The 26,518-nt window shown below is 41.5% G+C and overlaps 2 protein-coding genes across 2 annotated transcripts in view; one reads left to right on the top strand and one right to left on the bottom strand.

Moving 5' to 3' along the window:
* itpk1b (inositol-tetrakisphosphate 1-kinase b) overlaps positions 1-17,174 on the top strand; it is a 31,558-nt gene extending 14,384 nt beyond the window's left edge. The window contains exons 4-11 of the mRNA XM_026151297.2: positions 53-178; positions 4,519-4,636; positions 10,862-10,960; positions 11,147-11,187; positions 11,506-11,671; positions 15,203-15,270; positions 15,402-15,564; positions 16,106-17,174. Coding sequence (XP_026007082.1) covers positions 53-178; positions 4,519-4,636; positions 10,862-10,960; positions 11,147-11,187; positions 11,506-11,671; positions 15,203-15,270; positions 15,402-15,564; positions 16,106-16,371 — 1,047 coding nt within the window. The 3' untranslated portion in view covers positions 16,372-17,174. The remainder of the gene's footprint in view (positions 1-52; positions 179-4,518; positions 4,637-10,861; positions 10,961-11,146; positions 11,188-11,505; positions 11,672-15,202; positions 15,271-15,401; positions 15,565-16,105) is intronic.
* A 2,545-nt stretch (positions 17,175-19,719) lies between these two features.
* On the bottom strand, positions 19,720-26,175 carry plk4 (polo-like kinase 4 (Drosophila)). The gene is made up of 15 exons (XM_026151296.2): positions 25,954-26,175; positions 24,994-25,089; positions 24,651-24,746; positions 23,958-24,072; positions 22,855-23,833; positions 22,691-22,779; positions 22,294-22,610; positions 22,085-22,189; positions 21,866-21,968; positions 21,604-21,753; positions 21,289-21,517; positions 21,076-21,178; positions 20,691-20,828; positions 20,496-20,602; positions 19,720-20,127 (listed from the first exon to the last, which is right to left on the bottom strand). The coding sequence occupies exons 1-15, from the start codon at positions 25,981-25,983 to the stop codon at positions 20,016-20,018; spliced, it is 2,769 nt and encodes a 922-aa protein (XP_026007081.1). The 5' UTR covers positions 25,984-26,175; the 3' UTR covers positions 19,720-20,015.
* Between the last annotated feature and the right edge of the window lie 343 nt (positions 26,176-26,518).

Here is a 26,518-nt window from a genome sequence, read left to right as displayed (position 1 = left end):
ACATCCCAGACTGCACAATAATCTTTGACCTGTTTTACACTTCTGTCTTCAGCTGGACCTCAGCCAGCCTCTAGAGGACCATGGACCCCTGGATGTCATCATCCACAAACTGACTGACCTTATCCTTGAGGCTGACCAGAATGATTCACAGGCTGTACTGTTGGTACAAAGAGTACAGGTATGCATCGGTCTGTCTTCCTGCTTATCCCTCCCTCCTCCCCATGTATTCACAAATAGAAAAACCAAAATTTAGGAGAGGACAAGGCCTAGAGAATGCTATTCACACTTTTGGCCTGTTCATTTGGACACACAACAATCTAAAGAAAATAGACACACACACACACACACACACACACACACACACACACACACACACACACATTAAGAAAAATGAATACACTGTATGTGTGGGAAACCGTCTAAGTTCATCCTTAACCTTGGGAATGGTAATAGTGTAGGTGCCATAATGAATAATCTCTACTAATAGATGGATAACAAATACTCCAACTTCTTATTCATCCATCAATTTTATGTTTTATTAAATATCAAACAGGTCCAATCTAAGTTGTAAAATTGTTTAATACTTATTCTTTGTCTTGATTTCATAGATCCATATCTAGATGAAGCTATTATTGAAGCAATTGCATGGCTAATATTAATATTTATTGTTCTATTTTGGCTGTTAAATAACCAAAAAATAATTTGTTACTCAAAATATTTGACACAGAATTTCACAGGTTATGCAGCCTACATTCAATATTGAGATTAACTGGTCTTTAAAAAGCTTTTTTTTTTTTTTTTTTTTTTTTTTTTTTAAATGTCGCAAATGCAGAAAAGTCTTGCGACACTGATTGGCTTTGACTGATTGGCTTTGACTGATTGGTTTTGACTGCAGCCCTAGTACCGGCAATAAACATTTATGGGTGACCGAGTTTTACATTTACGATTGTAAATGACCCAGTTCAAGGAATCAGGTAATGTGTTCAAAGAATCAGCCAGGCAGATCACAGGAACATACATGCATTAGCAGCTATATTTGAGCACGTGGTCACTCATAAATCCTTAATGTTATCTCTGAAACTTTTTTTTTGTTCTTCCTGAACTAAGAAAAATCTCATGTTCAACGCATCAAATTTGGAGCTGAAAACCTACTTTAGAAACATGCTGTTCTTCTCTGTGTGCGCATTCATTAATCTGGCAGTGGTACAGATGGTGTGAAAATGAATTTTATTAAACTATCTTGCACTATGCCTCCGTCTCTCTCTTAGTGACTCAGGAGCTGTAATCGTGATCAGAGTCACGCAATTCTGTCACCATGTCCCTGACTGCTCAATTAAGAAGGGCAAACAGGATGTGAGAGTGGAGCAATCGCTGACATCCTGCAGAACCTGGTCGATATTAGCACAGGCCTGCATTTGATGCTTGACAGTGTACATATAGACTTGTTATTTAGTGAGTTACGTATGATAAAAAGCGCTCTAGATTCCTGTGGATGTGCAAACCAGTGCAATTTTTGACTTACATTTTCACATCTTGTCAATTTCCAGAAGCAAGGCATGGATTTGCTCCTTTGTCTTTAAAAGTTCAATCAAAGCAAAAACTTCTTAGCTGCCTAATACCATGTACTGAGCAAAATGTGGCTGGTTTTCATCAAGCTGAAACCCTCAAGGGCTCAGAAAGAAAACTAAAACTGTAGCTCATACAGTGGCCACTTGAGACTGACTCCAAATGTAAGCCATTCTGCAGAGCTAAAAAGCATATCTGCAGGTTTATACAAAAATTCGACACTCACTTTATAATATTATTGCAATTTTCAAGTTTTTGCAGAATAATGAATGTTGCTTCAAGTTGTGCTCATTGACAGCATTAATATGTTGACAGCAACATTAATAGGACAACATCATGTTGTCCTATTAAGATAATAGATTAGCCATTAGCTTGCTCCGAATTAGGAGTCACGCTAAGTATGTCCAGTGTTGGATGGTTTTAAAATTATTATTAGGTTTTCCCCCAAACATAACAAAAATATTGTGGCTCCCTGTGGATAATTGGTGACCCTTTCATAAGTTCTCTGAAGGCTTTTTATTTATTTAAATATATAATTCATCCTTTTGCTAAAGCTTAGAGATTTTGTCACTTTGATTTACCACTACTGTTAGCTGTAGCCGTCTGGCAGCCCTCTTAATCATCATTCATCTTAATGCATACCCTATGCTTAGTAGTGTTCATATCATTATTTACTAAATAAAATTGAACTGTGCACATTCGAATGAGTCGTTTAGATTGAGACGGGAATTTTTCTGTATTTTTTGCGTTGCCTTAATGTTTATTCAGTCAGCCAGTTGATCTTCAAGCTAAAGGTCTCCTCTCAGTTGGCTGTACGAATTACAAAGAAATGTCATCCTGTAAGCATCGATAACATCTTTGTAGGGTTTTTTTCAGTTCAGAGGAAGTGTGTGTGTTTTGTGTTTTATTACAGTATTTTCTTCCTTTTAGTCAGTACTCAAACTTTACCACTGTAGTTAGTGGTTGACTTTAATATCAGCGGGTAAATCAGCAGCCAAGTCTTGTGGCTGAGTCTTCTCCTCTTTTGTTCTGCGTGTTTACCTGAACACAACTGTCATCTGTGATTACATTTCCACTGGAAATATATGTGTTGGCGTAATTCTAATGTTACACAGCTGTGATCATAAATAACCCGGTTGTGTCGTGGAGAGAATAAACCGTCATCTCTAAAATAGCTCTTTATGAAAACAAAATGTCGTCCTGAGATGCACTCTGGTGATTCAGTGGCCCTAGGTGCGAGCCGTGTTCGCAGTAAACCTTGGACAAATATCATTTGCGTTCTCCAACTAAACTGCGAAGATAAAATGGCATTTGTAGCTAATTACCAGGCGCTTTTATCTGTTGTAGATTTTCTTTTTTTCGTTTACCTCGCTGACAAATGGGTGTAGATCGCTACAGTCGTAATTTAGGTCTTCCGGGCTTCTCTGTACTTGACATCTTATGTAAGCTGAACTGATGTGGTAAATCGCACCCATCTGGTTGTAGTTGTGGCTAATACAAATGCTAAAAATAATGTATCGCTTCAGGTTTGACAACTGTGGCATCACAGACATGGCTTACAATCAGCAGGACAGATTAGATGCTCTTCTGACCATATTCCCAAAGACAAACCCATTTATTCTTCTCTGGAAACGGATCTGCTCTGAAATGCGAACAGCCCTCTCTTACACCCACGCTGACATACGTCTGGCTCTTTTCCTCTCCAGCACCTGCTAAAAAGCGTTGATCTCTTTCTCAACTCCCCCTCTTGTCTCTGTTTAACTGCATTTCTTCTTCTGAGATGCAGAATTCAGCAAGTGACTGTCCCTATCACAGAGTATTCCTCTGAACTCCTGGAAGATTAGTTTGGATTTATTTATTATTTATTTTTTCCGTGGCAGCATATTTTACTTACATAACAGGTCGACTGGCTTTGATTAGCGTTGCCTGTTAGATCCCGGCAAATCCTGCAGATGGGTCCTCCATGTCAAGGCAAAGGCGTCGGTTTACATTCTTTGTGCTATAGCGTGTGTGTGTGTGTGCGTGTGCTGAGACTCTGTTCAAAAATAGACATTTATTTCCACTGTACATGTGCTTGATGTTTAATATTGCACGATGTGTTTAATTTCATGTTAAATGTGTGTGACAGCGGAGTTGCGATGTGAGCAGGCGGGCTGTTTGTGTAATGTGTAGGCCAGCCAGCTCCACCTGACAGCGTTTGTGACTCAGTTTGAAATCGCTCGGAATGAACTCTTGGCAAAGGGATCCATGTAGCCAAAAATCAAGTGTGGAGATGATGGAGAGCGGCCGAGAACAGAGAGGTGGTGTGAGGACTGAGTCGGAGGAAAGCCGGGAAGGCGAGAGAAGAGAAGGGGACTGCAGTTATGTAAAATGGCCAGCCTCATGCTGATCTAACAGCAGGGCATGCAGAGATGCAGTGATGTAACCTATAAAGACCCGCTGGCATACATCTCATGCTCTCTCTAGCTTACACACAAAAACAGATTGAGGCATGTTGACCCTTCAACTCAGTGTTTGGATTTGTCTACGTGATTATGTTTGTTTAACATTTCGTGTGTGTGTGTCTGTGTCTGTGTCTGTGTGTCGTGGCAGATGGTTGCCCTTTTAGCACATTAGTTACGTTTAAAAAAATAAATAAATAAATAAAAGCCACAAACATTTCCATTAGTAAGTCATCAGTTATTTTTCCAAAAAGTCGGTTTATTTACACAGAATAAGAAGTTTTGGGAAATCATAGCCAGGATATCTGGATTCAGATATCCAATAATGGCAATTTTCTTTTTAAGTCATGGCCTTTGACCATAGTTATGTTACTGTAAGCAATACAAAACCTGTTTAGTCATGATGCAGAGAACTGCATCTGTGTGGACATACATGAAAAATAACATTTATAATAATGGTAAATGCTCTCTGAATGTAAAAATTAAGAGGTTTGTAAATCTGTGTTTCAAGGACTACATTGATGCCCATCCTGAAACTATCATCCTGGATCCACTTCCAGCTATCCGAACTCTGCTGGATCGCTGCAAATCCTACCAGCTCATCCACAGATTAGAAAGCTGTATGCGAGGTAAGGTCTTGTCGGTAACTTCGTGAGACTAACTGGTGTGAGGCTCAGTTGCATTGGAGAAATTTTGGAACAAATCAGCGTATTTCAGTGAAGGAGAGGATTTGCTCACTAATTAAAACCTGTACTCACACTTTAGACACTGTCACTAACACCTGGTAGTTGTTGGGGTTTTTTGGGAGGTTTTTTGTACCCGATATAATATATACAATAAAACATACTTGTCATAAAAATATATTCAAGTACAACAGTACATGACAAATTGAGGTACTTTTCTCGTATGTCTCCTATACAACATCTCATAAAGTGAAAGAAGTATCACTGGGGAGAGCTCATAAAAACGCACTAACATTAGTGATAAATTAGGAAATGGATGATGGGTAAAAAATCAAATCAAATGAATAACAAAGCTGGGAACCATTCCTGTAACATGTGAGCCTTGTCCAGTGAAGACACGGTCTCCCTGCATCACTGACGACTGTGGGAGAAATAAACAAAAAGACACAACCACTAAGTGAGATTTATGAAAATCACCCAACATTAGTGTTTTAGGGTTAACTTTTCACAGAAGACAGATAGTTGGGCGATGTGTTCTGTTCTTTGAGTGAACTGAATGTCCTGCTTTGTATAAACCGTTCGCCATTAAAGATTCAGCTTTGTTCTCGGGCGACTGTGAGATAAGTGGATGGCTAGCACCATTAGTGTCTCTGTTCCTAGCTCGCTATGTGAAAACAGAAGCTGTCTAAAAATAGGCTTTGATTTTGATTTAAAAGCCACGGCCTTCTGTTTAATGTTATTGAGAGGGAAGTTGAGGTTACCTTTAGGACCTCTGACTGTGCTCTTCACATCCCAGGGAAGGGGGAGCAGAGAGGCGCTGTAGCTTCTCACTTGAACTGTGTTACTTTAAGTGTTCGCATTTATATTTACATAAACATGAGCTGAGCACTTTGCTGATATCATAGTTCCTCCTTTCTATTTCTCTCTGCTTTATCGTAGCATGATCAGAACTTGCCTTCAGGTCACTCGAGCAACACCTTCCCCTGTCACTGATCAAGTAAACTTACCAGCAGACGATGGCTTTTAGCTACAGAGGGACATTCCCTACTGACACACACTGTAAGCACACCTGTGACTCATCCACATTTCCTTTAAACCCATACATGGCAGGAGAAAATAAACCTTTATAATTATGATCTCACCAAGTTTGTGTGTGATGAGCTGCAGTCTGATGTCAGAGCAAAGACTCAGAGCTGTATCAGCATGTCGGTGCTTTCCTAAAATAGAAATACGAGAAGACGATGTCTTTTTTATCCAAACAGACACGATTGCTGTTACGCAACAGCGAGTTTAAGATGCATCACTCCGCCTCACTGTGTGTGATCGGTTTGAAGAGGAAGATGCTTCACTAGCTGCATTTTACAGAGCTCTTTTTTTTCCTTTCACCATTCTACTTCCATTAATGTAAGTGGTGCTGTCTGCTCACAGTTAGGCCTGCATGCCAAGGCATCCATGACAATTTAGTCATTTTAGAAGCAATGATACAGTAAACCTGTTGTAATACTAGACTGTAGACTATCAGCATACGCCCCAAGTTAAAGAAGAGGATAGTGTAAGAGATTTTAGGGTTTGGGGTTTTTCTTTTCTTTTCTTTTTTTCTTCTTCGTCTTCCTTTTTTTTTTTTTTTTTTCCTTCTTCTTCTTCTTGAGCCTTGCTTTCCTAGGCACAGCCTCTTCCTCCTCCTTATCAGCAGAGACCATGGAGTCCTGAAGCAGCTGCCAAGGCAACCAAGTACTTAAAGACCATAGAGAGCCGGCCATGTTTCAGTCTGTATGACTCAGAATAGTACTCAATAGGAGGAAACACTTGAGGTGCGCTTGTGGAAAAGCAAACCTTATTTTGTCACTCGAGTGGCCTCTCAGTATTAAATGGCCTCAGTCACAGTGCATTTAGCTGTTCTTCTCCAAACTGTTTAAATGAAAATAAAATTAAGTGCAAGATTTAGCTCGTCCTAATGCTGTGTTTAATGTAAAGCAGCCAGAAAAGAGCCACACGAGCACTAATGGATCAGCGTCACTGGAAATTTGGCTCCGATCTGTTGTCAGAGTTGCTTTGTGTTTCCTATGTGAGCCAGACCAAGGTAACTGTTTATGTTACTTAGTGGAATCTGCTGGTTCCTGTGTATACACGAGTTTTTGATATCTTAGTCTGTTTTTTATAGACAGAAACCGTTGTCACACCAACTCTTAGTCTTAAACATTTTCCTCTCCAGCTCAAGATAACAGAAATTAAACTGAAACTATTTATACAACAATCCAGTTGTGCTCCCTGTGCTGCAGTATTATTCTGTCTCTGTGAGGACCAGCAGAGCCAGTTTATGCAAGTGATCAATATTTAATTATAGATATTTCTGTGAATGACAATGAGAAACAGTTGTGAGCTCAAAGAGTGCCACCTTGAGTTTCTGCCTGTCAGGTTCACCTGCCCTACTGTGCTTTGATCGTCATTACATAATACCTGGATTTGCATGTTGTGGGAAAACAATCACATTTTCCTTTTTTCTTTTTTTCTTTTTTTTCATAAATGACTCATAATTTTAATCGGAGCGTAAGCCTCTTAGAGCACGACATTGAGACAAGCAATGCTCTCGGGGCATAGCCGTGTTTCCAGTTCAATTTAGAATATTAAAAAATCCTGCTGCTTTGCTTTGGAGGGACAAGAAGAGAGCAGCAAAGAGAGGATGCTCGGGTTTCTAGGAAACAAGCTCTAAATAGCAACAAGAGAGTCTAGCCTTTCACTTAAACAGCACCACAGTTTAGCAAGTATAATGAAACTTGGCTCTCTGTAGTTCCCTATACCTAAATCCCCAAACAAGAGAATAGTGTCGTCTGAGTTTAAGTGTTAAAACAGGCCTTTTGATTATTTTCTTTCCTCTTGAGTGACCGGTTAAGGCCTATGCATTTGGAGTTTATTTGACTGTGTGTTTATGTTGTAATCTAGTGGACGAATGACTTAATATAAGGGATGTCCTGATCCTGAAGACTTCGTAACTGTATAATCCCACTTTAAAAAGTACCTCATTGTCCATTGTAGAGGCCCATAAAGACTGTCCTCGGCTCCGTTGGGTCTGCTGCAAGCATGTAATGTTTAGACAGAGCCAGAGATTGATCCTCCCCTCCACCTCCTTCCCCCCTAAAGTGTCAGCCAGAGCCAAGCATGCACACTGTTACAAACTTGGCTACTCACTCGTGTCCACCAGTCTCTGCTCTTTTTATTATAAAACCTGAACTTGGAGCTTGAATTTCTTTTCTCATTTGACAAGGCTCGGGGCTTTTGATGGTTTTTGTTTAGCCAAATGTAACACTATCAATCTTTGGGAACTCAGTGACGTAATGGGCATGTTTTTACATCAGGCTTTTCTTTTTATTATGATGCTGTTCTTGACCTGATAAAATAACATCACTAAAAGGGAACACAGTTGTAGGCAGTGCACAGATGACTCATGGGTAACCCTCCAGGCTTGCTCCCAGCACTGGCGGGTATGAAGCCAGCCCTGGAATGGTCCCAGCTTCACAGGCAAAGGTCGTAGTGCACAGAACAAGAGAACAGGAGTATTGAAGCAACCAAAAATAAACCCTTTGTGGTTAAGTCTTTCTAAATAACCAGATTTATTTTCTTTGGACATAAAAATCAAACGCATTCCTGAAAATTAGTTTTCTAAATGGTGTGGAAACACATGTTTGCCAGCAGCAGAGCAGGGGAAGGTTTAATGTCTTTTTCTCTGACCCATCACGAGATGGAGGTACCTAAAGGATTTTCCTGGGTTATTAAGACATTATTTTCACAGCTGTAGCTAACATTTCACCAGAATCACCGCTGCATGTGATAAAACTGTCATAGGATCAGACTGGTAGAGCCTGGCTATGTAAATCACTTTATTTCAAGGTAGAGTTATTGCACTTGAAATGTCAGCACTATAAAGAAAAAACATTTAAAGAAAAACTGCTTGCAAAAATTCAGCAGTTTAAAGTTGCAGCAACATAATCTCAGTCTTAACTGAAATGTGTGTTTACAATATTAGTTTTGTACAGTAAGATTAAGGTTATTTCATCATTTTCTTTGGCTAAAGAAGCTACTGTATATAGTAACATAAATGCCTGTATGCATGAAATGAAAAATTATACAGTTATCGTGTTTATAGACTACACTGAATCTCTTACAATCTCTTATTTTAGCTACAATTGTATGATTTTAATTGTTGCCTGTTAATTTTCTGTGAAATAACAGTATAAGAGGATCCTTAACACCAAGCATCTTTATATGCTTCGTTATCACCTCGCACAGCAACAGTTGATATAACACCTCTGCACCAGCACCATTATGTTTTAGGTTTATCCCCATATCAGTTTCTTTTCATCTCAATCAACTGGGTCGGAGCTCTTGAATGTCAATGTCGGTGGTTTAAAGGTCAGCGTGACCTCTCAATAGCATTACTGCTATGCTCCTAATAATGAAATATCCCAAAAATGGATAACGGAATAAAATGATAAATTGTCGTTTATTTCCAAAAGGTCAAAGGTCAAATCTGGACAGACATACACTAGGAATTTGGAAAATATACAGACCTGATTCTCCTGAAATTATTCATGAGTAGCTCAGAGCTGGGGATGCTCTCCTTCAGTTTGCACATCTGGGAACTTCTGTAGCTTTAAGTTGAGTAGATGCTCGTAGTGAGTGTACCAGAATATTAGCCCAACGTCACATGAGCTCTGTACTGGGGGGAGCCAAACCAGCTGTGGACATTTTTGTTCGCACATGCACCTCTGTTGGTTTGTTTTTGTCTTTTTATTGAAAGAACTGTTGATGGTAGGTGAAAGCATAGAACATCAATATGATAATTCTGCTTCCAACAACTTCATTTAAGTTGTTTCTGTGGTTCCTTTTGGCCACTTGTACATGGTTTCTGTAAAACTCTGACTGCACCCAGAGTTCAGCACTCTGCACTGGACTTAATTTAAGCAAATGAGATTCTCCTGACCTCAGCACTAGCATCAGCTGAGAGCCCTGCCACTGCTGAGGCCCACGGCACACAAAGACTGGCATGTTTCTATTGTGTTTTGGTCATTAACATTTTGCCAGCTGTTGTTTTGGCCCAGCCAATGATTTCCTGTGGCGTTATCTCCAACCCGTCCGCCTTATCGCCCCCATATACCTACTGCGGAGGGGAAATTACAGAATACAAAACATTAATATAGATGCATCCCCAGTCCTGATATGGTGCCGCTTGTCAAAGCTGCAGGATGTTTTTAAAATTTTTTAGTCTTATCAGAACTGACCAACTTGCTGCTGCAGGATGTGATGAAAAAAAATACTTGTAAACAGACAAAAAATATAGAGATGGGTGAAAAAGAAGCAGAATTTCTGTGGTTAATACTGGAGAATTTTAAAGACATTGTAACTGCAAGTGTGTTTGTTGTGAAATGTCAGGCCTGTGAGTCCATCAGGTGACGTGCCTGATGACTCTGCGTGTCCTCAGCTGGTTTATCCTTAGTTCCTCATTAAATTGGATGCTTTCCTATATTTCATCATTGTATTTGTGTGGGTTTTTGTGGTGACCTGAACTTAGATATTTTATGGACATAAAAGAAGTATTTTGGACATGAGAAGGGATGGTGGATTTATTGAACAAAGGATGTTGAAGATGGATGTCACAGAGAGGATTCATGGATGTAGTGAAGGACAGAAGTGACATGACAGAAGACTGTACTAGGAATAGGAAGTAATGAGTCACTGCTGTGATCCCTAAAGGGATCAACAACAAAAAGGTGGTGGTTAAGGTTAAGCAAGTAGTCGCTATGATTAATTTAACGTATGTGTTTGTAAGGAGCAGAAGGACCGTACCAGATGGCCTCTGCTGTGTTTCTTGTGTAAACACATCACAGGGATGAGTTATAAAAATAACTTTTTGACCTAGTACTACAGGTCATAGCATATGACTGTTAGCCATGTGAGTTGCTGAAACGTTATGTTGAAACTGTATGTTAAAGCTAAAACTGCAGAAGAAAATGAGTTTGATGTCTTAAATCTTCCAAAGTTGAACTGTGGATTAAACAAAGCAATAACTTTTATAAGTTTCTGTAGTGAAAATAACCAAGAGTACACATCTCCTGAGCATTAATATAGTCTTTCACCTTTTTCTCTTATTAATTAATTAATTTTTTAAATATATAGATGAGAGGATTTGCTCTCCTCCATTCATGGTCCTCAACACTGAGTGCAGCCCAGACGTGCTGGAGCAAATCAAGAGGCAAGGACTCTCATTCCCCTTCGGTGAGTAGCTCCGCTGTTGTCATCTTAATTCCTTCTACTCACCACACTTTTTTTTTTTTTTTTTTTTTTTAAAAACCTGTTGCCATGTTTCTTTGTTCATCATCATCTCAAATATAACAAAAAAATTTAAGGGTTTGTGCTCTGCTGTAAACTCTGCGCTTTTCTTTGTCTTCATTTCTTCCACAGTTTGCAAAACACGGGTGGCTCATGGCACCAACTCCCATGAGGTAAGAGGCCCGCAGGATTCAGAGGTCACTCACACCCTCAAAAGTTTGCTTTAGCTAATACCTGTTCTGTTAGAGGATTGTCATTTAACTCTAGTCCAAACAGCAAAATCTGATAGTGTACCTACATGAGTTATACCTCATGTAGGTATAACACTGTGGAGGCATTAAGTCTATTTGGCTAGCTTGCCAGGAGTGTCAATTTCAGCGGCACAAGCAGCACTGAATGAAGTTAGATTTTAACCTGCCTCTAACTGCTGATTGACCTCAGTGTTTCCTGTCAAGTTCTTTGTCATTTATTGTGTGGCCTCCTGCCCACAGATGGCCATTATCTTCAGTGAAGAGGACCTGAAGGATGTGAAGCCTCCTTGTGTGATTCAGAGTTTCATCAACCATAACGCAGTGCTTTACAAAGTGTTCGTGGTGGGAGACTCCTACACTGTAGTGGAGAGACCTTCCCTTAAGAACTTCCCTGCTGGACCTGCAGGTAAGATTAAGAACGGACACACAGTGAGAGGGAGAGTGACAGGTGGGGAAGTCCGAGCGCTGCTTACAGGCACACTGGTCAGTCTGCAATCTGCACAGCTTCTCCAAATTACCCAATAAAAGAGCTCATAAAATGGCTTTATGGTCCCTGTGATTGGACCTGTTCGCCCTTTTAAGGGGTGCAGCAGAGTGCAATTGAGTTATACCCTGTTGGTACATGTTGTCAAAACTAGACAAGAGCAGCAGTGTTTTTCTCCATAAACATGTCAAAAGCTTTACCCATGACGTGTCTTTGAATAAAGGGTTATCCCCAGACACAAACGACTCCAGTATTTGCATGTGATACAGCAGAGGCCCACATGCAAATCATTTTTGCCGACAGCGTAGTCGTCCGCTTTGTGTAACCATGCAGACAGGATGGCTGGTTTCAGCCTGGAATGCTGGTACAACAGAAAAGCTCACCACAGCACAGCAATACACCTGCACAGCGCTTAGGTCATTGTCCCCCACAGCCTGAAGCTATGCATTATGTTTTGTACCTAGAAAGTGATGGAAAGGGTGCTTTGAAAGGTTGAAGTATGGGTTAGTGTTTGGAAAGTGAGAGATGGACTGTCCTAGTCAGCCTTCCTTCTTAAAGTGAAGCTTTGCCCATCAAGCCAGGGAATGAATGAGCCAATCCGCCGAACATTTCATTACCGCGACCTTCGCCGTGCCGAAGGGCAGATTTATTTGGACAGTTTCCCTCCACTCCTTTCTCTCGAACACTGATTCATGTTAATCATTACAAGTTAGAAATCAGAGAAAACGTAGGTAAAAATGTTGTGATACATTCCTGTCACATTTATCAAAGAAAATTCCTCACCCGAGCCCAATGAGTAACCTATTGATGTAAACATATGGACAGTGTTGGGAAGGTTACTTTTAAAATGTATTCCATTACAGATTACAGAATACATGCCCCAAAATGTATTCTGTAACGTATTCCGTTACGTTACTCAATGACAGTAACGTATCCTGAATACTTTGGATTACTTAATATATTATCGTGCTTTTTACAACAACGTGAATGTACTATTGCTGTGTGATTTATTACTATTACTGAAGGTCCGCGACTCCAAACTGTAGTAAAGGGACCTCTGACTAATACGGCGGGGTCCCTGTCGGCTCGTAGCCGAAAAATAGCTTTACTTTGTTGTGTGGGTCAACTTTTCTTGCGAGAGACAGAGAGAGGCGTTGAAAGACTGCTCCAACGGAACTTATTGTTTTCGGAGGAAAACACGAACACTGTGTACACTGAACGGCTACCCTGAGGTACCCTTGAGCAAGGTACCATCCCTACACGCTGCTCCCCGGGCGCTGCACTGGTGGCTGCCCACTGCTTCACTGAGTGAATGGGTCAAATGCAGAGAAGAATTTCCCCACGGGGATCAATAAAAGTGTACATTATTATTATTATTATTATTATTATTATTACAGTCGAGTCTTAACAGCTTACTTACAACTGGGCTCGTCAGGCTCTCTTCTTGGCTGCAGTGGTTATTATTATATTTACATGCTTCCAGCTCCCGTTTTTCCTCGACGACAACTCGTACCTTTCCACTCCCCTTTTTCTCTCTCCCTCCTCGCGCTCACAGACACATAACGTGTATGGCAGTCCATTCTCCCTGCAACACGGACTACACTGCCCATGATGCTACATTCTTTAGAGCTATGCTTGTAGCATTCTGCCTGTTAGCTTAGCACAACAACAACAACGAAAAGGCGCTCTCTCACCCAGGAAACACACAGTCGCAGAGAGAGAGAGCGTCGCCCTGTAACCATGGCAACCGTAACCCTGCCGCCTGGAACAACAGATCGTAGCTGTCAAACAAAACCCAAACAGTCCTGACCCGTGACAAAATGAAACAGGAAAGTACCGCAGTGTAATCCATTTATTTCAACAAAGTAACTGTATTCTGAATACCACCTTTTTAAACGGTAACTGTAACGGAATACAGTTACTCATATTTTGTATTCTAAATACGTAACGGCGGTACATGTATTCCGTTACTCCCCAACACTGCATATGGAACACTCAACACATTGTAGGTATGACTGAGAGACTTGTCTTGAGAGCTTAAAAAATGGCCAACTGCAGTTCTTTAGGGTTCACTTCTCATCCAAGAGGCTTCTTCAGTTCTAAAAACAAATCATGCACAGTCCTGGGCATTTTACTCCTAGTGGAGGTTGTCCCGTTTGAAAGTGGTCCATTCACAGTGCATGTAAACTGCCTCCTTTACTGCTCTTTCAAACCATCTTTGTTCAAAACAAAGTGAATACTGGGATCCTCGACAGTATTGTTGATCCTTTAGGTGCAGGTGTACAGCCGAGTCTTGTTCTGCTGAGGTGGCTGGGCTATGCATTTATCAAGTGGCTGTTTGGTTTATCCTTTGTGGAGGTCTGAGCACGCCAGGATATGATGTTGTCTTCAGCTCACAGACTCGACCTGGATGACTTGAAAACTTTTTAAGATGAAAAAGAATTACATCAGTGTGGTTTAGTTACATTCTTTTTTGGGGGTTTTGTTTGTTTTTTAAATACCAGGTATTCAAATTTAGAAAACATGAGTTTTACTTACTAAAGGCCATGGTTGAACTGTGGCGCCACCTAGTGCAGATGATGGAAAATCTAGACAGCTGCACCGTTACACCAGGACTGCAGTCAAATAGGAACTTTCCAATGAAAAACGACTGAGTGAAGTCACCCAGAAGCATTTGCATGGCAGCCTTAATAAGATGTGTTTAAAGTATCTAAATACTAAGAAAAGGTCCTTCGGTCTGGTGTATCCTCTATTGAGAAAATTCAAAACAACATACTGTCAGAGGGTTCATGGAAATAAGCAAACAGTATAACTGGCAGGCAAGGTTGTTCATTTTTAAAATAATTAATAATTTGCTTCCACTTCATGCCCTAACCTGCTGATATTTTTTAAATTTGAATAACAGACTGGTAAACCCACAGCTGATGTCTGACATAAGGCTGCAGGAATAAAGCCGCCTTGTTCTGAAGTTGTTTTCTTGCATAAACAGTCTGTTTAGTTCAGGATCATGAGCTACATATTAAACTGATTGTTTGCATTGGTTACAGTTCCTCAGGCTAAGTACTGCTGTTTTGCAGCCTTTATGATTATCAATAATTAATCCTACCTTTAGTCACAGATATTGAAAGCCTTAAAAAATGTAGAAGTCACTGTGGGGACAGGAAGAGAAGATGTATAATTGGACATGATGAGGAACTAATCTCAACGGGTCAGCATTTTTTGTCACATTTTTAGGCTTAAATAGGTTTCTCAATAATGAAGTTATATTTTTCACCAGTTCTTATGTTTTATTTGATCTACATGAAAGTGTATGGTAGGAACACATGGAGCGAACATTTTCCATTGATGTCGGAAAAGTGATTTGGGAACTAATTCTTTGGGAGTTTCTTATGTTTCGTGTAGTCAACACTCTTTAAAATTCCGCCTCACCCTTTCCCTTTGTTTCTGCTTCAGACAGGAGAGCCATTTTCTTCAACAGCCACAATGTTTCCAAACCAGAGTCGTCCTCAGACTTGACCTCGGTACGTCCAAAATGTCACTGAATGAAATGTCATCTCGTTTCTTTTCTAATGTCTTTGTTCTTTTCAGGGCCACAACCCTGACTTTTAAAGGCTGTGTAGCTAATGCACATTTTAATATTTGTTTCACCCAGAGAGAGAACGTGGAGGGAGTGTCTCAGCCACCCAGTGATGATGTCATCAGAGAATTGTCCAGGTCATTGCGAGAAGCACTGGGCGTGTCCCTGTTTGGCATCGATGTAATCATCAACAATCAAACAGGCCAGCACGCTGTCATTGACATCAATGCATTCCCAGGTAGGCACAGCCTCAATCTCACAGACACACACACACACACACACACATAAATCATCTTCTTTAAAGTATCTGCTCATTAAGTGGAAAATAAACCTCCGATTTTACTGGGAGTTATAATGAATCCATCCTTAGAGCAGCCTTCACCTGTGTAATCCTAAACTGTTTAAGCTACAGGTTCTGCTAACTGCATTTCTGCTTTTTATTAACCACAAGAGAGCATGAAGCTTGTGCAGAAAACCTTAAACCTGCATTCTTTCTAATGGCCAGCAGGGGGCGACTTCTGTTTTTGCAAGGTGTATGGGAACACAGACCTAGGCTCTTTTGAGCTATGACCTCAGAAACCTCTTTAAGTATGAGTCTTATTTTAATGTAATATGAAGTTCAGGGTCCTTCTGGACACTAAAGGGAAAAAAATTCTTTTATGTTCCCTTTAGTGTCCAGGAGCAGCTTTATAAGAACAATTTAGGTAGAATATTGTTTATTTAGCACACAGCCAGAAGTCACTGCTTTTCTTCTTCTTAATATTGCCTTCTCTTTCCAGGTTACGAGGGCGTCCCCGAGTTTTTCAACGACCTCCTTAACCACATCAGCAGCGTGCTTCAGAGCCACAACCCTGACTTTCCTCCTGCCGGCGAACAGCCCAAAAGCCTCCCGGTGAGCACCACGGTACCCAACACTGCCCCGCCAGCCCCGGGCTGCTGCAGCATGCTGGGAAAAGAGCTGCAGAGACTGGGCTGCAACTCTATGTCACCCAACTTCCAGCAGCACTGTGTCTCCACGATAGCTACCAAGGCTTCCTCCCAGTGACTGACTTTCTTTTTTTTCTTTTATTTTCTTTCTCTCCCATCCCCTTACCTCCCTATTTGATCCCTGAACAAATAACGGATGACAGTGGTGATAATAATAATAATTAATAATCATAGTAAATATGATGTTAATGATAATATATCTAATCGAGACACAAACCTTTTTCCTATATAGTTATTGGAAATAATGGTGATTGGATGTAAGCTTTTCTTTTCCTCTGCCTTTTTTTCCCTCGTTTTGTCTAATGAGACTTTAACAGTACTGTAATGTGAGCTTTGGGAACTTTTGTCTAATAGCTGATTTTATTTTTCTCTCTCTTGCGTGAGGTCTCTGTGATGAAAGGGTCCAGAAGAGGTAACTAATTAGAATGGCCGAATCAGGACTGGAGAATGATGTGCCACTAGATGTGCAATGTATGATCCCTTGTATCTCTCTCACACTCACTTACACACAGGCACATTTACACTGTGGCCAACTGTGCCAGTGATGTGTGTTTGTATTCTGGTCAATACCACTGAGTGCTACGTGCAAGGGCGTAGAGAGAGGAGGCGTTTGGGCATTTGAACACTACTCCACAGATCCCAGGTTGCTATGTGACTGTGGCCAATCGACTGCAGAGAGTGATGAGATTGTTTTATTGGTTTAAACAAACAGGGGAGCAGTGTTTTGTTTTTTTTCTTTCCCGAGTGCCATTAAATATAATTTGAGTGTAGGAGGAGAAAAGAAAAAGAGCATTATTTTTCAAATCTTAAGAGGATAAAATCTCCATGACCATGTGACCAAGTTTCTTTTCGTAATGATTGTTATGGTGTGTGGGTGGGGGTGTTTTTCTGTGTGTTAGATAAACAAACTACATCCTTTTTGAGTCGCAGTTTGAGTCGCTCCAGTGCAGTAAGATGAGGATCACATTCCCATGTTATCTGTCTGTGGATGTTTTCCGAGAAATTCCATGATTTTTCAGAATTCCAGTGGGGGTTGTAGTCTCCTTAAACAGACTCCCCAAGTGTCTTCACTGCTTGTATCTGTCACGCGAGCAAACTGAGGCAAACTTGACCGACGGACAGACTTGGGGCTGCTGTATAGCTTGTCACTTGGGATTAATAAGAAAATCAGGTGTGTGTGTGTGTGTGTGTGTGTGTGTGTGTGTGTGTGTGTGTGTGTGTGTGTGTGTGTGTGTTTGAATACCCAACTAAAGTGAGTATTCATCTGAACAGTCTGAGATAATTGAGTTATTTGTTCAGCTTTATTGTCTCTCAGCGCTTCTTCCAGTTAACTAAACCAACAGTCCAATCCACTCATGTGCTTCAAACCTTATTCTCTGACCTGTCTGCTGTTCCAGCTGCTGTATTTGTGTCACATTTTAAGTGAAGGGAGTAGGTGGAGGTCCAGCTGTCGTTCCCAGTGTTCACTGTGAGATTTTTTTTTTTTTTTTTTAACGAGTTTGTTAAAATCTTATAATGTCCTTACATCTACTAAGAGCAACTTTATTTTGAGATTTTATGGGGGAAATGTTTTATATAAATGAAAGCAGTGATGTTTTTGAAAAAGTGGGGATTTACGTAGAGGGACGGTAAAATTCTGGGTCTTGCTGTTCAGGTGACGTGAAAGGGACAGATCAGCTGAGCGGTTGTTGCATCCCTCTAGCATCTAGTGGGAAATGAGTGCCAACCTGCAGCAAATACAGATTACTGCGTTCCTTCTCTTGTCCCAGAGAGCTCCCCTTGCTGTTTTCTTTCCTCCATCAGCATCCAAGGGAACCCACCGTCCTCTTGCTTGCCCTGTGAGCGGATATATTTGTGTCATTGCGGCCACCTCACCAGCATCTCTCTGGGACAAAAGAAGAGCGACGGCACAGTGGAAGTTGGCCTTCGCTACATGTGTAAACAACCCTTCTGAGTATCCTGGTTTTGATTTGCCTTCAGAATGTAGTGAAGCAACAATAAATTCAAAAGTACCACACCAGGTTAAAATGAGTCTAGGTGTTTCCTCACCTAGGAAGCTGTGGTCGAGTCCCTGTTTAAATTGGAAAAGGCTGAGTATCTGTGTACGCCACTATACTGTGTCCTATCTCGTGTTCTTTACTGTGCTTCTAAATGGGAAATATAAATGGTTAATCCCACTCTTGGTCATTTCTGCAACCCAGATGGTGTCATCATGCTCCCGGCTTCCACCTGAATGTGTACTTCTTGGGTGTCTTGTACAGTACGTGTATATGCGCCTATGCTTGCATCCGTACAGTATGTCGTTTTGTATCGGTTCTGTAATCGAGAAGAATCCTCAATTTTGTGACTTTTTTAATTAAATGGCCAATTCAACAGGGCAAAATAAACATGTGAAACTACTCTGGGTGTGTTTCACTGCTTTTTTTTTTTCTTCTTAAAGTTTTACAACAATCATACTCAAGTGATTCACCTGCTTATAAGAGAGTCGGAGATTTGAGTCCGCAAGGATATCTTTTTGATATAGCCATGTGCGTATGAGTGTATGGGATGGATAAAAAGCACTTCCAGTACATAAAATGTGTGAGTATAGCTTGTAGTGCGAAGTGTTTTTAGCCGTCACTAAGAGTGAAAAATGGCTCCACAAGTACAACTCCACTATTTACATCATGTAGACGACAGTTTAGTTTTATTTTTAAATAACTTATATTTAATGGTTTGCCTTCCTTCTATATAAATGAGTTGTTGACAAAAGAATAGAAAAATGATCCTTGAAAGTTTACCCAAAATACCTATTTTATCTCAAAACAAAACATCCACTCTAATGACTTTCTATTACAGCAGTTTAGCTCTTAGCTCCCAAATCTATAAAGATGCTTCATTGAGCTAATCGGTGATGGGTTTGTATTATATGAAATGTCTTAACCAAATAAAACCAAAGCAGTTTCTGTGTGGTATTTTGGTCTGGAAAAATTTGAATGATGCAAGAATAACGAGTTAGTAAGAGGTCTTGGTGAATACCATTTATGTTTAACCGCTAGCAGGACTCCACGTACATCGACTGAAATAATTAGCACCACATTTCCAAAAGGAGCTCGTCTGGATGCAAATATTTGAGCACCAAAGAAATCGGTATTTACTTTTCTTCCTGTACCATGTGAATTATCAGGGCTCTAAAACTTCAGGTCCACTGATTTTAAGTGACAGACTTTACTTTGAGTAACTAACCTCATTTTTCTCCTTTAGATATAAAGAGAGGTAACTGCCAGCTAAGTTTCAGTTATATTACCATAACTATGCTTATGAATTCTCTATTACTGAAACCATAAACTGGCTATAAATACTTTAATTTCTTTTCTACACAGTTCTGTCATAATACGGAGTGCAAAGAGAAGACTGCAAAAGAAAGTGCAGCGATCCTCCACCCGGCCTCCAGATGTTTTATTGTTTCAGTGTGTATCGGTCGCACATTTCATAGTAGTAGGAAACAGTAAAAAAAACAAGACACACAAACACTAAGTTTTCCAACAGGGCTAATGTAGACACTATACAAAATAGCTGCTTATTAAAATAAAAATATATCTTTTCATAATCTCAGTCTTCTGTACATGTAAAAACAACACAAATAGAAGATATTTACAAGAAGAGAAATGACGGTTTCTAATGCTACTTCCAGCTTTTTGACAGGCCTCTATACACAAGGTGTTAATGGGACTGCAGGTGACGCGCTGCCGGGCTCGCCAACAGGCCGAGAATGGTCGAGAGACAGTGAAGCTTTTCCTTAACGTGCTCGGGCAACTTCTCGTTCTCCTTATACCTGCAGAGAACACACCACTTCTTACTTTTTGTGCCATACAAATACACTGCAGCTTCTTCTGTGTGGAAAGCTGGCCAAAGATCCAGCAAATAACAAGCTCTGTATTTTTATTCTCGGGCTACTTTGTCCTCCACTCTGCGTCTGTTACAGCACTCAGTTCATCAACTGTGTGAAACAAGCCCTTCAGCTCCATTTCCATTATCTTTAAGAAAACTTTCTTCTGATTGGCTGCCACATGCAAACAAAAGATGTGAACAGCAGGTGGATGGGGCTTCTGAAATGGCCATATTAAAAACTTCTACTCTCACAAAAGTTTTTAAAACAGCTCTTAAAGGGAACACAGAAGACATTTCTAATGTATTTCATACCTGGTGATCTTCCCTTCTGGACACGTGTAGGTGATGCAGGAAACTCCTGCCTGAACCACCAGCTGAGAACCATCGTTGAACTGCACCCAAACCTCTCCGCTCGTCAGCTACAGATACAAACAAACAAGGATTTGGTTTTTGTCAAAGTGTCAATTCACATTCCCAGTCTTAAAATATTAATTAGTCATCTATTACCTGGGACGCCCATCCAACATTTGGCACAAATATCGACTTGACCACCTTTCCTGTGCTCTGGATGAGGTCCTGTCGCACTGGGGAGCTTTTCTTACTCAGGCTGGCTGTGGTGAAGTCAGACCCATCGTAGGAAATCATCTAGAAATAAATCAGTAAAAATCAAATGCAGATCTCATCACGGCCTGCACACCCACACATGACTCCAGGTGCTGTTTTTATGTTTTGATTTTTTCACTATTAGTCTTCTGGTTGTACTGTGGAAAGAATCCGTCTGCCTGAAACCAGTGAACACTGCATACACGACATGTTTTTGCCTGAGACGTCTCAGCGTCTGGCGTGGAAATCCACATTATTCTTCATTTTATCCTGTAATGTCAGAACTTACCGAAGGAGTGATTTGTGGAGGTTTAGGAGGTGATGCTGTATCTGGAGGAACCGGGTGCGAGGGCGCAGACGATGAGCCTGGAGCGTCTGAGCTGACGGGTCTCCTGGGAAGTAAAAGAAAACAAACATTTGTCACGCAAGACGAGAAATATAACAAAAAAAAAAAAAAAAAGAAAGGAAAGCTGTCACGAGGTGGCCAGAATTTTCCTGTCACCTGCCAATCGTTATGGGGAAGAAAGGGACGTCCTTGGTGCTGCGCTGCTCCTCTGCAGTGATGGCGGCCTCGAGAGATAAACACATGGCGTGGCCCTCGTCCGACAGCTCCACATACCTCCGGCACTCGGGGCTCAGGCCGCTCAGCCCCGCCTCGCCCTTCACAGTGTACGATTTCCCGCTCTTCTCCACCACTCGCACAAGTTCGGACGTCTTGTGGGTCTTTGCGCCTGCACGATGCAGTTATTACACGTTAATTTAGACTCATCAGCTCAGCCACCTCATTACTGACGTTCAGCAAACACCTCGGACTCACCATCATAAAAGCAAACTTCCAGGTCCGCGTTAGGAGAGTTCTCCATCAGCATGACCTTGGCATACTTGGTGTAAAGGGTCACTTTAGGAGTCTTGGATTTAACAAGCTGAACAAACTTGGAGGCATACTGGTACTTTTTCCAGTATTTCTCTGTGACAAAAAAAAGAAAGAAAAAAAAAAGCTCAATTACAATTTTATTTCACTTTTTTTTTTTTTTTTTTTTAATCTGATATTAATGGGTGGGATGCATCCGTCAGAATACCTGGAAGATCCTCGTAGCTACAAATGAGAATATCTTCTGGAGGAGCTGGCGGGCAGTCCAGCACAGGAAAACCTTTTCCACCATTAGGCTGGTATATCGTCACCTACAGCAGATGGTCATAATAAGCCACAACTTACAAGACTGAAGATTTTTTTCAAACATGGAAAGATTTATTAAGTAACTGCATGATAAATGCTGATTGCCCTACAGAAACTGTACCATTGAGCCATCACAGGAAATCCGGAGGACTTCTTTGACTCTTTCTTGACCACTCTGACATTTTAACAGCTCCATACAAACTTCACCCGTGTCCAAAATGCTCACCTGGATAGAAGACAAGAAAAAAGATGAGATATCTAAAAATATATCCACTGTTCACACATAGAAATTTTAAAAAAAAGGAAAAAAAAAAAAGATTAAAATCTTACAACAGCATTTTTTGTCTTCTGTCTGATCGGCTTCAGTCGGGAGGCGCACAGAGGCGGGATTACGTCTCTCAGCGTTTTCTTCGGCTTATCTGTACTGGGTTTGGTTGAAGAGAGCTTTAACTCTCTGTCAGGAGGAGGTTGGAACTCTAATCCAGGGATGTTCTCCCTGTATGAGTCGGAGTTGGAAAGAAGCTGGTGGTGCAGGTTGGGGTGAAGGTTCGCGCCTCGGCTCATGGGCTTATCTGACCAGGAGTTGTGAACACCTAAAGGTCCTCTACTGCTGTGGGCGCTGCTATCTGCGGACCTCTGTCCAGAGGCTGAGAAAGAAAGCAAAACTTTTGGAAAACTTTGTAGTCATGATTAAAACAACCAAAAGAGCACAAAAGTGTTATTTTACCTTCAGTGTTGAGCCAATTAGAAACTCCCTCTAAGTCCTGAAATTGCAAATTTGGTGGAAGTGCGGTCTCTGTGGAAAAATACCCAGAACTGAAATAGAGAGTGTCATCTGTTAGTCTCAATAACCTGAGAGAAAAAAAGATTATCAACAGACTGACTGCTTACTTTGCTGGCTGCTTGACAGGTGGAGATGGGAGTCTTCCGTGCTCTGAAAACGGGTGTGGAGTGGAGGACACGGGGAAGACTGGGCGTCCTATACCAGCCAGAGTCTCCTCTGAGTGGCATCGCCCCAGCTCAGCATGAGTTGAACCTGTTGAAGTGGACATGGGACGGTCTGAAGAGTGAGCCCTCCTCAGGTAGCGAGAATGAGGCTCTCCGCTTTCTACACCATGAGCCGCCCTGCTCCTGCCCTCTCTGTTGAACCTTTCCAGCGGATGCTGCTGCTGCTGCCACTGGTCTCCATCCTCAAAACAGGCACTGTTGGGCTGGCGTGGAAGGCTTGGGATGGGTGCCATGCGATTAGGCAGAGCAGAGCCTATCATGTGCTTGGTTCGCTTCTGGAGGCGACTGCCGCTGCTGGCAGAGGTGGAGGAGGTGTAGGCTGTGGAGATGGTGGCAATGCCACTGTCAATGGACCCGTCATCCCCAAGCCCCAGCTCTTTGGTCCTGACCAGCAGGCTCTGGGTCATGAATGGGTGGTCCAGTACTGCAGAGAGGCTGGGTCGCTGGGCGGGGTCTTTCTGCAGCAGCTGATAAATTAGGTCCTGAGTCTCCAGAGAAACATGGGTAGGCATCTCATAGTCCCCGAGAACCACTTTGGACAAAGTGTGCTTGACCGTGTCTGTGTCAAATGGAGGGCGACCCATCAGGAAAGCATAGAACATGCATCCCAGTGACCAAACATCTGATTCCAGCCCGTGGGCGCTGCGAGTGGCCACCTCTGGGGAGATGTAGTTTGGTGTGCCACACATGGTGAAGTGCTTTTCATTTGGGAGTTTGAGCTGAGTGGCCAGGCCAAAGTCTGCTATCTTAATGTTCATGTTGCTGGTCAGCAGAAGATTGGACAAAGTCAGGTCTCTGTGCAAGATCCCATGAGTATGTAAATAAAGCATCCCTTTCACTGTTTGGTCCATGAAATGTCTCGCTGTGGGGCGAAAATAAAGTTGTTGTTGGGGTTTGTTTTTGGGGTTTTTTACAGTAGTAGCAACTCACAAAGCTGACAACACAACTCATATTTAGGCTTCTAAACAAAAACACATGTGCCTGACCTTCATCTTCAGAGAAAGGCATCTTTCGCTCTTTGAGGTACCGACTCATCTCTCCATTGTGGCACATCTCCAACACTAAATACACATAGTTGCTGTCCTCAAAGTAGTTGTAAAGCTTTTACAAAAACAAAAGACATAACAATATGATTCATTTACCATCGTCTCAAAATATGGAAACATTGAGAAAGAACAAAATATAGAATATATCTGACTGGATTTTAAAATGATTGTACTACTGTGGTCCTGAAAGCTGTGTCAGTGGGACCACCACTGCCTGCTTTCCTGGTTAATCTTTAAAGCTGAAGATTAGCCAGACTACTGATTAAGTGAAGTGGAAACAAATCGGTGGCGCGCCTACACAAAGTACTATCAAGGACGCCCTGTATAACCATGACAACAATACAGAAAGCTGATATATGCATCATCAAACACAACAGTCCCACAAAGACACAGGAATCCCTACAGCTACAGCACTGGTGTTAACTTTAACTGTAAATCTCACACTAAGCAAGCATTCACACGTTTCAAATTATTAAAGTGCATCATTAAACTGTGTGTGATGCATAAAAAAAACAGAAAATGTATATTGTATAGATACACTACAGGAGAAGGCAAATTTAAATAAACAGCAGGGTTGGTGTTGTGTATCAAGCACTTCATGGCAAGAAATCATCTGTGGCTTGTCAGCGTTACCTCCAGTATGGAAGGATGCTTCAGTCGGCAGTGAATCTCCACCTCGTTCCTCACACGTTGGACCATGCCGGCTTTGTGCATTGCTTTTTTGTCAATCTGCAGATGGGAACAACAGAGATAATTATACGCCTGCCACTCATCGGCTCAGCGTGGCATGTTGTACAGTTTGGTTTGATCCTAATAATCAGTTTCCCACCCACAATGGCAACGAAACACTGAGAGCTCATCTGTGGGGCGGGTCAAGAGACCACAAGAACCCCACGGGAGGCAACATATGTCATAACCCAGTAGTTCCAAGTTTACAATTTTACAGCATCACTGATAAAGATGTAGATTATCTCACCGTTTTGATGGCAACCTCCAGACCAGTCTTCACCGATTTGGCCCGGTAAACACACGCAAAGGAGCCCTTCCCGAGCAGAGTGAGGACCTTGAAGTCCTGCGTGCACAAAAAGAGAAGTTGTACAAACAACGCATCTGCAGGAAAATGTGAGCATGATTTCATTTTTAAGTTTAAATCCCACGGGAAGCGAGAGCTTTAAAAGCAAACACCTCGATCCTCGACTCCTGATCATAACAAAAACCTCCTTTCTCATCTCTGCTAGCATGGGAGTCAGCAGTCAGGTTGTTAAAGCCATGGCGAAGAACTTGGTCAAACATCCTTCCCGTAACCTGCGACCTGCTGGATTGTTCTCTACAACCACCAACGACTCCACACGGGAGAAATCCACCCACAACAAACGTTAACTGTCAAACAAGCCACTAACACCTGACGCCGTCATATGGCCAACCAAAACCTTTAATTATCCCGGGTCTCTTCCCGCTAATGAGGACCCACTTGTAGCCGTTTCCAAGCAGCATGACGGGTCCCAAACTGACGCGACACAACAATGTCTGTCCTGGGGGAGCATGGTTACACACCCGCAGAGACGATGTTGACATTTTCTACTACATTAACTACTACTAGTACTACTAAATAATAATAACAACAATAATAATAAGTAGAAGAAGAATACATTTAGGCAATCGTAAAGAGCGATATCTTTACGACACGTGAAACAAGCTAAAAACGAAAAACTGAACTATCGCCTTAGTAATTGATGTTAAGTAGTATAATATTTAGCTATGACTAAATAAAAGTTTAACATATCCCCATTATATTAAGCAAACAGTGTTTTTTTTTCCTTCTCAGTGCGATATTGTTTAGCTAACTTGTAACTCCAGCCTTTGACTTGACACGAGAACAAGCCATCAGTCCGAGTGGACGCTAGCTTGTGGGCGTTAGCCCAACAAAAGCACTCACCTCAATTTTATCTCCGATCGAAACACTCATCGTGGCGGCTTTTCGCCTCGCAGACGCGTGCAGGTTTGTAATAATGTTCCCCGATAGGCAGAGTGCATGGATAGCCGCTACAGGAGTCCTCACACGACGAATAAATGTTGTTCTCGCGTTCCCCTCCAAAACTTTGCCATATCTTCCATTTTGAAAATATCCGCCCGTTACTCCGTGGCTACGTCACACCCCGCGTCACTTGACAACATTAAGCTTTGTCACGCCTCCTCCAAGCGCCCCGTGTCTGCGATGGAGTTACATGAAGCTTCAATGATCTACATTTAATTTAATATCAGTGGTCGTCCAGACACAGGAACTGCATATATGGAATCAGCTACTACTTTTAAAATTATAAATTTAAATGATACGTGTATTATTAAAGAAAATGTTATCTAATCGTGAATTAATCCAGTAACTTTCTTTTAATTTTTTAAATCAGCTTTAATCACAGGACTCGACCTCTCATTTGTCTTGGTTTGCTGACAAAGAAAGTTTGTTTTAAAACAAAAATGGAGAACCATAATGTGCAGTAAAG

The sequence above is a fragment of the Astatotilapia calliptera genome, chromosome 19 (assembly GCF_964374335.1).
Source record: "Astatotilapia calliptera chromosome 19, fAstCal68.1, whole genome shotgun sequence".
NCBI lineage: Eukaryota > Metazoa > Chordata > Actinopteri > Cichliformes > Cichlidae > Astatotilapia > Astatotilapia calliptera.
The sequence above is the reverse complement of the archived record's forward strand: the minus strand, read 5'-3'. Positions and strand labels throughout refer to the sequence as shown.